The sequence below is a fragment of the Somniosus microcephalus genome, chromosome 12 (genome assembly GCF_052327205.1).
Source record: "Somniosus microcephalus isolate GS21.2 chromosome 12, FLI_Smic_1.0, whole genome shotgun sequence".
In the NCBI taxonomy this organism is placed as follows: Eukaryota; Metazoa; Chordata; class Chondrichthyes; order Squaliformes; family Somniosidae; genus Somniosus; species Somniosus microcephalus.
This window is the reverse complement of record NC_140998.1, coordinates 141,436,848-141,449,957: the sequence shown is the minus strand read 5'-3', so window position 1 is coordinate 141,449,957 and position 13,110 is coordinate 141,436,848. Positions and strand designations below refer to the sequence as shown.

At 52.0% G+C, this 13,110-nt stretch overlaps 1 protein-coding gene across 1 annotated transcript in view; it reads right to left on the bottom strand.

The window, feature by feature from the left end:
• Positions 1-1,718: 1,718 nt before the first annotated feature.
• Positions 1,719-13,110, bottom strand: part of LOC147109569 (uncharacterized) — a 33,641-nt gene continuing 22,249 nt past the window's right edge. The window contains exon 2 of the mRNA XM_086003628.1: positions 1,719-7,279. Coding sequence (XP_085859754.1) covers positions 5,246-6,460 — 1,215 coding nt within the window. The 5' untranslated portion in view covers positions 6,461-7,279 and the 3' untranslated portion in view covers positions 1,719-5,245. The remainder of the gene's footprint in view (positions 7,280-13,110) is intronic.

Genomic DNA, 13,110 nt, shown 5'->3' with positions numbered 1-13,110 from the left:
CACACATCCCATTTTACCCCAGTCACACATCCCATTCTACCCCAGTCACACAACCCATTCTACCCCAGTCACACATCCCATTCTACCCCAGTCACACATCCCATTCTACCCCAGTCTTAAATCCCATTCTACCCCAGTCACACATCCCATTCTACCCCAGTCACACATCCCATTCTACCCCAGTCACACATCCCATTCTACCCCAGTCACACATCCCATTCTACCCCAGTCACACAACCCATTCTACCCCAGTCACACACCCCATTCTACCCCAGTCACACATCCCATTCTACCCCAGTCTTAAATCCCATTCTACCGCAGTCACACATCCCATTCTACCCCAGTCACACATCCCATTCTCTCCCAGTCACACATCCCATTCTACCCCAGTCACTCATCCCATTCTACCCCAGTCACACATCCCATTCTTCCCCAGTCACACATCCCATTCTTCCCCAGTCACACATCCCATTCTACCCCAGTCACACATCCCATTCTACCCCAGTCACACATTCCATTCTACCCCAGTCACACATCCCATTCTACCCCAGTCACACATCCCATTCTACCCCACTCACACACCCAATTCTATCCCACTCACACATCCCATTCTACCCCAGTCACACATCCCATTCTATCCCACTCACACATCCCATTCTACCCCAGTAACACATCCCATTCTATCCCACTCACACATCACATTCTACCCCAGTCACACATCCCATTCTACCCCACTCACACATCCCGTTCTACCCCAGTCACACATCCCATTCTACCCCAATCACACATCCCATTCTACACCAGTCACACATCCCATTCTACCCCAGTCTCACATCCCATTCTACCCCTACCTACACATCCCATTCTACCCCAGTCACACATCCCATTCTACCCCAGTCTCACATCCCATTCTATCCCAGTCACACATCCCATTCTACCCCAGTCACACATCCCATTCTATCCCAGTCACACATCCCATTCTACCCCAGTCTCACATCCCATTCTACCCCTACTGACACATCCCATTCTACCCCAGTCACACATCCCATTCTACCCCAGTCACACATCCCATTCTATCCAAGTCACACATCCCATTCTACCCCAGTCTTAAATCCCATTCTACCCCAGTCACACATCCCATTCTACCCCAGTCACACATCCCATTCTACCCCAGTCACACATCCCATTCTACCCCAGTCACACACCCCATTCTACCCCACTCCCAAATCCCATTCTACCCCAGTCACACATCCCATTATACCCCACTCACACATCCCATTCTATCCCACTCACACATCCCATTCTACCCCAGTCACACATCCCATTCTATCCCACTCACACATCCCATTCTACCCCAGTCACACATCCCATTCTACCCCAGTCACACATCCCATTCTACCCCAGTCACACATCCCATTCTACCCCAGTCACACATCCCATTCTACCCCAGTCACACATCCCATTCTACCCCACTCACACATGTAAGGAATTAGCCCCACGCTAGCGGGGCTGGGGTTATTTGTCTCTGAGCTGTCAGAAGCCTCTGAGCTGCTCCAGGGACCCCCTTACAGTTTCGAAGCGCTCCCCTATTCCTGAGTTCAGATTCCCGGACTTATTCGGTGGCGATGTAAACAGAAAACAACGTGACTCATGGGTTGGGTGCAAAACAGACCAATATTTTTGAAAACAAAAGAAAGAAAAATTGATGTGGCTCTTATGCCTGGCACAACACTTTTGCTTAAACGCAGTACACTTAGTGTCCACTAGAGGGCTCCCTACACAGTGCAACTCTCCTTTATTTAATACATGCAGTACACTCAGTGTCCACTAGAGCGCTCCCTGCTCAGTGCAACACTATTTTATTTTAAATACAGTACTTTAATATAGAAACACAGCGTTCACCACAGCACTCCTCTGCTTGGTGCAACACTCCCTTTTAATACAGTTACTTTAAAAAATAGCTAAACAGCGTTCTCCACAGCACTTTAGCTTGATGCAACACCCCTTTTAATACAGTTTTACATACAGTACTTTAAAACAGCTACTCCTTTTTAATACAGTTTTAAATACCGAATTCAATGTTCACTATAACACTTCTCTGCTAGGTGCAACACTGTCTTGCTTAAATAGGGAAGGAGAAACAGACACAATGAAGGAAATCGACTAAAATCACAATTCTAACAAAATTCCCACTTTACTCCCATCCCTATACCTATTCTAAGTTGCCTTGTGGAAGGCCAGAAAAATATACGCTCACCACTGGAAATGCCTGCTCCATGCCCTGCGAACTTAGATCTTCACTGCCCCGAAGTGAAAAACACCCCAGTGTTTTAAAAATAAACTGCTGGTGTTTCGCTTCTACAGGCAGACTCCCACACTGTAGAGGGACACGGAGGCGATGCCAGAGAGAGCGAGATGCTTCTGGGAAGCTATCTTTTATACCCCCATTTGGGGCCCGCCCAGATCCTGATGTTTGTGGGCTAAAACAAAAGGGATCCAACTGCCCCATTGTCCAGTAATGGGTTTGAATGTGTTCTCCCATTCATTTAAACGGTTTCTCCTCAGTTTGGATGTGTCCACTTGATATACAAACAAATGCTAATAGCATTAAATTTCTTTGTAAACAAAGCATTGTCCTGTGGTCATCTGGAACCGCAATTGATTGACAGTCTTGAGTGCTTAGCAAACAAAGTTCCTTTGTTCATGCTGGCAGTATCAAGCACTTGATCTTAAAGTCAACATTGTAGAACATTCTGTAAACAGGCATCGATTGTCCTGCTGCAGGGCGGGGGAAACTCCCCTTTGATTGACAGATTTTACTGTCATTGAACCTTTCTTCACAGACACACACACACAAGCTGTTTTCCAAGTCCTTTGTCTTCGGCCATGTGGTCTGACAGCCATTTTTGATCCCTGGAATCTTTTAAAGGCACATCACCCAGGGATTCTTTAATCAAAGAAATTAATCTTTGGAGCTGTAAATTATTGCAAAATCTTACAGTCCCCCATCGGTACTAAAACTTGCTTGTAGTATCCTTGCCAAAAGTGAGCAATAATTTCTGACCCCCCCCCACAAACAACCTTCCCTTATACTTAACTAAATCTATCTTTGATCCCCCGACGCCTCCATCTTCCCTGCCCAGAGAGAATCGTAGTACGGCAGGCATCTATTGACAGAAAACCCCAAATTAATTAAATAATCAATACATGGAGGGGCCAATGCCCCTGCACCACTTATATTCACAATAAGTCAAGCATGGAGGGGGTCCTATGCCCCTGCACCACTTGCAACATAATTTCAACATCTTTAAAGGGATTGTCATCCAGCCAACATGTCTACTAAAAAGATGGAAGACAAACGAGCTTCCTTTAACTACAAACAAGCAGTGAAATAATTAACCAGTTCTATAAATTCTTAGTCTTAAATTGTATTTCCAGCAGCATTTTTAAATGTTGTGGGCATCTGATTCCTGCAGACCCCTTTCTTCATGGACTAGGGGTGCTTCCTCTCACGAATCCCATGACTCATTGGTCACTGGTACCTTCCGGAACTCTGGAAAACAAAAGAAAACATCTCGCCAGGTCCCCTGGCTTGGGGAAGTGTAATCAGGTCCCGTGACCTTGATCCACAATACAATCCTGGAACCATACTACACTCAACACTTATACTCCAATATTAATTTCAATATAAAACAAAAACTTAACACGGTCTACCTTAATACACGTTCTACCTTAAAAAACAAAATTAACCCGTTCTACCTTAATACACGTTCTACTTTAATTCTTTCTACCTTAATACACGTTCTACCTTAATTCTTTCTACCTTAATACACGTTCTACCTTAATTCTTTAATCACACATTAACTGGCCAAAACTATATACAAGCGCTGCCCGTCTCCGGGCGGCCAGCTCAGTTCCTGGTTGGGCTGCCACAGGCTGCTCCCTGCTGTGTGGCTGGACTTATTCCAGCTTCTGGTCCCTCACAGCTTATGGCTGCTGGTTGGGGACCTCTACTCTTTGGCCTCTCCCTGACTCAGGAGACCGCCCTACTCCACTGGACAGTGGGTGACCATACTTTCTTGGGCTGGGGTACCCGAAGAGATCTCCTAGGGAGTGTTGCCGGGGGGTCTACCCTGGCGAGCAGACCCTTAGCTCGGGTCACACTCCCTGCTGGCTGGGGACCTCCTCCTTCAGGTCCCTCCCTTCCCAAACCTGGGCTGGGGACAGGCAATCCCTTGCCACCGGCTACCGGTGGCTGAGAGCCTTCCCCTTCAGGTCTAAAACCTGGTTCAGGCTCCTCCCCGGAGTCCCACAAGAGAGGGGGAATCGCTCGGGCCAAGTGCTGGGGAGCTCCTACAATCCCAGCAGCTTGTTCCCCTGCCCCCTGCTTAAACAAACCGCATCGTTTGATATAACTGGCTGCCTGCCAGTAATCCTGTTCAAAATCATGAATGGCTCCTCCCCTAACACAAGTCACGGCGCCTGCCTGTGAACTTGGACCTGCTGTGGGCTGGGGATTTCTATTCTCAGGTTCACTCCCAGCTGCCTGTTTCCCTGTGGGTCCCATTAAGCTAAATGGGACCTTGTCAGACCGGGGTGAATGGGTCAGGTCCTTCGAGTGGACCACCGTGCTGGAGGCTCCAGTCTCCACCGAATATCTCCCCTGCACCATCTCCTCCCCCATCTCAACATAGGGCCTGCTCCCCTCAGCGTTTTCGCAGGGACACAGGTCAACTGGCTGCGCTGGCTCTAGTCATTGCTGGGAGTGAGGTGGGGCAGACGGGGTCAAAGCACCGGTGGTGGCTGCTATTTTTCCCTGATTGGTCAGAAGAGACCGTAGGGACCGCAAAAATGACTCAATTGCTGCAGGAGGGAGGTCTGGCCCTGCCTTTTGGGCTGGGGCTGTGGGATCCTTTCCCTTGTCCTTCCAAGGATTTTACAGTCTTTTCTCCAGTGACCATCTTTCCCACACCCATATCAATTTAACCTAGCCTGAGAGGGCCGGTTCCCCTCCTGGTGCCACTCTCTCTTACTCTGGCTCCCAGGTTTAACCTCATGGACTCTTTTCTTGGGTTGGGGAGCCTCGATACCCCTCATGTTCCTGAAGGCTACCGTGAGTCGGCGGATCACCGCTTCTTCAGTGGTCTGGGGGTTTTGGGGGTCAAACCAAGCCATGACTTGGGCTTGGATCTGGGGTAGGCTGTTTGTCATGTTTGTCTGGGGTAGGCTGTCCATCTGCCCCACCTTACTCCCAGCGAATCAATTGGGCTGCATCCAGTGCTGCCCGCCCTGGCATTCCCGGGCATGCACTCCGGTAGACTGGCCACAGCCTGTCTGCGAATGCCTGCGGGGACTCCCCTGGGAGCTGCACTGTTCTTTCCACCCGAGCGAACGGGCTACCATCATTGAGTCCCATGGCCTCCAATACCTCATTCTTGAGACCCTCATAATCCCTCTGCCCCCTTTTGCACTCGCCAGATAGGGACTGGAGGAGATCACCTGCCAGGGAAAACAGCAGCATTTTTGCTTGCTCTGCCTCATCACAGTCGTTTACACAAGCTGCTTGCTCTATCTCCCTGGAGTGCAGAGAGGGGTCTCCCTTTTTAGTGAGCTTGGGGACGTGGCTAACCATGTCCCTGAGCTGGTGGGTGCCATACGGCACCAGAAACTGATTCTGGATGGCCCCTGGGTCATCTTCATCAATCGGCGGACCGTACCTCCGTTGTCGGAGGGGGTACACTGGTCCTGGTCCCGGCCTATCTAGCGGGGCCTGCTGTGCTTCCTCTATCTTCCCATCCTCCACCCCCCTTTGCTGCCAGAGCTCCTGAAAGCTCGGAGCCATGGGTGGCGGTCGTGGGACCTCTGATTCCCTGGCCAACCTTTCCCTGGGTGTTGCCTGTGGGGCTGTTTTACTTAGGTTGCCAGTAAAATCCGACTGACCTGCCTTCGGGCTGATCAGACATATCATCCCCTTTGCTCTTTTTAAAGCCATGCTCAGGCTTTCTATCTCTGCTCTACAGGGGCCATGATCTGCTTCCTCAAACCCTTGCTCGCAGGCCAGCTTATATGCTGCCTTCACTTCCCTAACCTTCTCCTCCTGCTCTTTTAATTCTTGTATGAGGCGAGCATTCTCCTCCCACACCCTCACCTCATTGTTCTTGGCCTCTGCAACTAGGCACTTCAGGTACTCTGACTCATGCCTCGTGTGGCTTTTGTCCTCACTAAACTGAACTACCAGGTGCTCTACCTTGGCCTGGTATTCTTCAACCTCCCTTTCCCTATCCCAAGTCTCTGCCCTGGCTTCCCTAAGCCTGCGGGTAACCTCCCCAAGCCTGCGGGAACCTAACCACAAACAAACCAGTGGGATAAAAAGAAACCCAATAACTGCTGCTCTTTCCAGACACAAACCATTGTCTGCCACATCGCACACCGTTGCCGAGGGTCCTGCCACGGTCGCCATTTTGTACGGAATTAGCACACACACGCTAGTGGGGCTGGGGTTATTTGTCTCTGAGCTGTCAGAAGCCTCTGAGCTGCTCCAGGGACCCCCTGGCTCCCCTATTCCTGAGTTCTGACCCCTGGACTTATTTGGTGGTGATGTAGACAGAAAACAACGTAACTCATGGTTTGGTTGCAAAACAGACCAATATTTATTGAAAACAAAAGAAAGAAAAATCGATGTGGCTCTTATGCCTGGTACAACACTTTTGCTTAAACGCAGTACACTTAGTGTCCACTAGAGGGCTCCCTACTCAGTGCAACTCTCCTTTATTTAATACACGCAGTACACTCAGTGTCCACTAGAGCGCTCCCTGCTCAGTGCAACACTACTTTATTTTAAATACAGTACTTTAATATAGAAACACAGCTTTCACCACAGCACTCCTCTGCTTGGTGCAACACTCCCTTTTAATACAGTTACTTAAAAAAAATAGCTACACAGCATTCACCACAGCACTTTAGCTTGATGCAACACCCCTTTTAATAGAGTTTTACATACAGTACTTTAAAACAGCTACTCCTTTTTAATGCAGTTTTAAATACCGAATTCAATGTTCACTATAACACTTCTCTGCTAGGTGCAACACTGTCTTGCTTAAATAGGGAAGGAGAAACAGACACAATGAAGGAAATCGACTAAAATCACAATTCTAACAAAATTCCCACTTTACTCCCACCCCTATACCTATTCTAAGTTGCCTTGTGGAAGGCCAGAAAAATATATGCTCACCACTGGAAATGCCTGCTCCGTGTCCTGCGAACTTAGATCTTCACTGCCCTGAAGTGAAAAACACCCTAGTGTTTTAAAAATAAACTGCTGGTGTTTCGCTTCTACAGGCAGACTCCCACGCTGTAGAGGGACACGGAGGCGAGGCCAGAGAGAGCGAGATGCTTCTGGGAAGCTAGCTTTTATACTCCCATTTGGGGCCCGCCCAGATCCTGATGTTTGTGGGCTAAAACAAAAGGGATCCAACTGCCTCATTGCCCAGTAATGGGTTTGAATGTGTTCTTCCATTCATTTAAATGGTTTCTCCTCAGTTTGGATGTGTCCACTTGACATACAAACAAATGCTAATAGCATTCAATTTCTTTGTAAACAAAGCATTGTCCTGTGGTCATCTGGAGCCGCAATTGATTGACAGTCTTGAGTGCTTAGCAAACAAAGTTCCTTTGTTCATGCTGGCAGTTTCAAGCACTTGATCATAGAGTCAACATTGTAGAACGTTCTGTAAACAGGCATCGATTGTCCTGCTGCAGGTTGGGGGAAACTGCCCTTTGATTGACAGATTTGACTGCCATTGAACCTTTCTTCACAGACACACACACACAAGCTGTTTTCCAAGTCCTTTGTCTTTGACCATGTGGTCTGATGGCCATTTTTGATCCCTGGAATCTTTAAAGGGCACATCACCCAGGGATTCTTTAATCAAAGAAATTAATCTTCGGAGCTGTAAATTATTGCGAAATCTTACACACATCCCATTCTACCCCACTCACACATCCCATTCTACCCCAGTCACACATCCCATTCTACCCCAGTCACACATCCCATTCTATCCCACTCACACATCCCATTCTTCCCCAGTCACACATCCCATTCTTCCCCACTCACACATCCCATTCCATCCCACTCACACTTCCCATTCTACCCCAGTCACACATCCCATTCTACCCCACTCACACATCCCATTCTATCCCACTCACACATCCCATTCTTTCCCAGTCACATATCCCATTCTACCCCAGTCACACATCCCATTCTACCCCTACTCACACATCCCATTCTTCCCCAGTCACACATCCCATTCTATCCCAGTCTCACTTCCCATTCTACCCCAGTCACACATCCCATTCTACCCCTACTCAGTGGGGTGGGGGGAGAAAGTCAGGAACTTGTTCGGGAGGGCAGAAGGTCAAGAACACAGGGTGGGGGAGAAGGTCAGGAACTTGTTGGGGGAGAAGGTCAGGGACTTGTTGTTGTGGGCAGAAGGTCAGGGACTTGGTAGAATGGGATGTGTGACTGGGGTAGAATGGGATGTGAGACTGGGGTAGAATGGGATGTGTGACGGGGAAGAATGGGATGTGTGAGTAGAGGTCGATTGGGGTGTGAGACTGGGATAGAATGGGATATGTGACTGGGGAAGAATGGGATGTGAGACTGGGGAAGAATGGGACGTGTGACGGGGAAGAATGGGATGTGTGAGTAGAGGTCGATTGGGGTGTGTGAGTAGGGGTAGAATGGGATGTCTGTGATTTTGCCCATAATGTATTTTGAAGCGAGGTCAGGAACTTGTTGGGGGAGAAGGTCAGGGAATTGTTGTTGTGGGCAGAAGGTCAGGAACTTGTTGGGGGAGAAGGTCAGGAACTTGTTGGGGGAGAAGGTCATAAGGTCCGGAGGGGAAGAAGCTCAGGAAGTTGGGAGGGGAGAAGGGCAGGAACTCGGGGTGGGGGAGAAGGTCAGGAACTCGGTGCTGTATTTTCACTATCCCCTCTGACCTTCCCCTCTCTGACCCTGAAAGATTTGTTCTCAGCAAGGGCCTCAGCTTCATCTCCTTACGCCCCCACCTCTATGAATTTCGAGCTCAGCACAACACTGAGCTCTTCTTCCATCGCCTGCACCTCTGTGCCCACTTCTTCGGCCAGGAGTCTTCCCCTCACCCAGTGGACCCTTTCTCCCATCTTCAGAATTCTCATTCCACCTGGGCCCCTCCTTCTGGTCTCTTACCCTCTCTAGAGCTTTAAGTTGGGAACTGCCGGCATGACATCGGTTATCTCAATTTCTCTTCTCCCCTCACTCACTCTTGCCAACCACACTCTGAACTTACAGCACTGCATTCTCTCCGATCCAACTGTAACATTGTCATTAAACCTGCTGACAAGGGTAGCGGTGTTGTTGTTTGGCAAACTGACCTCTTCCTTGTGAGGCTGAACATTTGCATTGTGGAATTTGATCCATTCATTGTGACAGCCAGGCTCCAGACAGAGCTCACAGTGCTAACACTACTGCTTTCAGAGAACAGACAGGGTTCACCCTCCCAGGTTAGGATCTTTACTCCCCCACAACAAGTTCCTGACCTTCTCCCCCACCCCGAGTTCCTGACCTTCTGCCCTCCCCAACAAGTTCCTGACTTCCTCCCCCCCACCCCACTGAGTTCTTGACCTTCTCCCCCCGCTGACCTGGGCCTACAGCCTGTGAATGGACTCAGGGCTCCAGGGTTTGTGCTGGGCCTACAGGAACCATAGGCATATGTGAGGTTGGAATGATGGATGCGCATGCACGGCTCTGGTGGGAGGCAGGCTGGGCTTTAAGCTCCGCCCCCGTACAGAGTGCATGAACAGAACGACTCAATTTTATTCGTGCAAGTAATCACTACGATTTTTGTATTGAAAAGCTGGCAAACCGGCTGCATGTGTTCCCTGGAGCGCTGTGCAGCAGCTTACAGGAGACATTACACAGAATACATTCTGTTGTTTTAAAATTCATTAATTTATTGCCTATCCCTAGTTGCCATTGGGAGGGTGGTCGTGAGCTGCCTTCTTGAACTGCTGCGGTCTCGAGGGTGGGGGGTTGGTGCAGTGGGGTGAAGAGGGAGAACGTTGTGCATGTGTAAAGGGGGTGGAGGTAGAAGAACGTGATCCAGGCCTAACGGAGGGCGGGAGAATGTGATTTATCTTCCCATCGGGAACAAGTTCTTGCTCTCCCCATTAGACTGGATTACATTCTTCACCACTCCCTACTGTTTTCACCGTGCTCACCCCGAACAAGTTTCTGATGTTCTTTCCCCCAGTTCCTGATCTTCTCCCACCCTGAGCTGAGTTCCTGACCTTTTCCCCCCCTCTGATCCCTTTTCCTCTCCCCCTTTAAATCTATCCCCTCTCCCCACCTTCAATTCCCTCCCCTCTCCTCCCACTTCGATCCCCTCCCCTCTCCCCCATTGGATTCCATCTTCTCTCCCCCATTGGATCCCAGCTCCATTCCCCCCTTTGATCCCATCTCCTCTCCCCCCTTGGGTCTCATCTCCCCCCTTCAATCCCCTCTCCTCAAACCCTTGGATCCCCTCTCCTCAACCCTCCCCCCATGGATCCCCTCTCCTCTACCCCCTTGGATCTCCTCTTCCCCCTTGGATCCCTCTCCTCTCCCCCCTTGGATCTCCTCTTCCCCCTTGGATTCCCTCTCCTCTCCCCCCTTGGATCCTCTCTCCTCTCCCACCTTGGATCCTCTCTCCTCTCCCACCTTGAATACTCTCTCCTCTCCCACCTTGGATCCTCTCTCCTCTCCCCCCTTGGATCCTCTCTCCTCTCCCCACTTGGATCCTCTCTCCTCTTCCCCCTTGGATCCACTCTGCTCTCCCCCCTTGGATCCTCTCTCCTCTCCCCCCTTGGCTCCTCTCTCCTCTCCCCCCTTGGATCCCCTCTCCTCTCCCCCCTTGGCTCCTCTCTCCTCTCCCCCCTTGGATCCCCTCTCCTCTCCCCCCTTGGCTCACTTCCCCTCTCCCCCCTTGGATCTCCTCTTCCACCTTGGATCCCCTCTCCTCTCCACCCTTCGATCCCCTCCCCTCTCCCCCCTTGGCTCACATGTCCTGCCCCCCTTGGATCTCCTCTTCCCCCTTGGATCCCCTCTCCTCCCCCCTTCGATCCTCTCTCCTCTCCCCCCTTGGATCCCCTCTCCTCTCCCCCCTTGGATCCGCTCTCCTCGCCCCCATTGGATCCTCTCTCCTCTCCCCCCCTTGGATCCTCTCTCCTCTCCCCACTTGGATCCTCTCTCCTATCCCCCCTTGGATCCTCTCTCCTCTCCCCCCTTAGATCCTCTCTCCTCTCCCCCCTTGGATCCTCTCTCTTCTTCCCCCTTGGATCCCCTCTCATCTCCCCCCTTGGAACATCTCTCCTCTCCCCCCTTGGATCCTCTCTCCTCTCCCCCCTTGGATCCTCTCTCCTCTCCCCCCTTGGATCCCCTCTCCTCTCCCCCCTTGGATCCTCTCTCCTCTCCTCCCTTGGATCTTCTCTCCTCTAACCCCTTGGATCGCCTCTCCTCTCCCCCCTTGGATCCCCTGCCCTCTCCCACCTTGGATCCCCTCCCCTCTCCCCCCTTGGCTCACTTCTCCTCTCCCCCCTTGGATCTCCTCTTCCCCCTTGGATCCCCTCTCCTCTACCCCCTTCGATCCCCTCTCCTCTCCCCCCTTGGATCCCCTCTGCTCTCCCCCCTTGGATCCGCTCTCCTCTCCCCCATTGGATCCTCTCTACTCTCCCCCCTTGGATCCTCTCTCCTTTCCTCACTTGGATCCTCTCTCCTCTCCCCCCTTGGATCCTCTCTCCTCTCCCCCCTTAGATCCTCTCTTCTCTCCCCCCTTGGATCATCTCTCTTCTTCCCCTTTGGATCCCCTCTCATCTCCCCCCTTGGATGATCTCTCCTCTCCCCTCTTGGATCCTCTCTCCTCTACCCCCTTGGATCCCCTCTCCTCTCCCCCCTTGGATCCTCTCTCCTATCCCCCCTTGGATCCTCTCTCTTCTTCCCCCTTGGATCCGCTCTCCTCTACCACCTTGGATCCTCTCTACTCTCCCCCCTTGGATCCCCTCTCCTCTCCCCCTTGGATCCTCTCTCCTCTTCCCCCTTGGATCCCCTCTCCTCTGCCCCCTTGGATCCTCTCTCCTCTCCCCCCTTGGATCCCCTCTCCTCTCCCCCCTCAGATCCTCTCTCCTCTCCCTCCTTGGATCCTCTCTCCCCTCCCCCCTTGGATCCCCCCTCCTCTCCCCCCTTGGATCCTCTCTCCTCTCCCCCCTTGGATCCTCTCTCCTCTCCCCCCTTGGATTCTCTCACCTCCCCCCCCTTGGATCCTCTGTCCTCTCCCCCCTTGGATCCCCTCTCCTCTCCCCCCTTGGAGCCTCTCTCCTCTCCCCCCTTGGATCCTCTCTCCTCTCCCCCCTTGGATCTCCTCTCCTCTCCCCCTTCGATCCCCTCTCCTCTCCCCCCTTGGATCCTCTCTCCTCTCCCCCCTTGGATCCCCTCCCCTCTCCCCCCTTGGATCCCCTGCCCTCTCCCCCCTTGGATCCCCTCCCCTCTCGCCACTTGGCTCCCCTCTCCTCTCCCCCCTTGGATCTCCTCTCTCCCCTTGTATCCTCTCTCCTCTCCCCCCTTGGATCGTCTCTCCTCTCCCCCCTTGATCCTCTCTCCTTGCCCCCCTTGGATCCCCTTTCCTCTCCCCCCTTGGCTCCTCTCTCCTCTCCTCCCTTGGATCCACTCTCCTTTCCCCCTTGGATCCCCTGCCCTCTCCCCCCTTGGATCCCCTCCCCTCTCCCTCCTTGGCTCCCCTCTCCTCTCCCCCCTTGGATCTCCTCTCCCCCCTTTGATCCTCTTTCCTCTCCCCCCTTGGCTCCTCTCTCCTCTCCTCCCTTGGATCCCCTCTCCTCTTCCCCCTTGGATCCCCTGCCCTCTCCCCCCTTGGATCCCCTCCCCTCTCCCTCCTTGGCTCCCCTCTCCTCTCCCCCCTTGGATCTCCTCTCCCCCCTTTGATCCCCTCTCCTCTCCCCCCTTGGATCCTCTCTCCTCTCCCCCCTTTGCGCCTCTCTCCTCTCCCCCCTTGGATCCCCTCCCCTCTTCCCCCTTAGATCCCC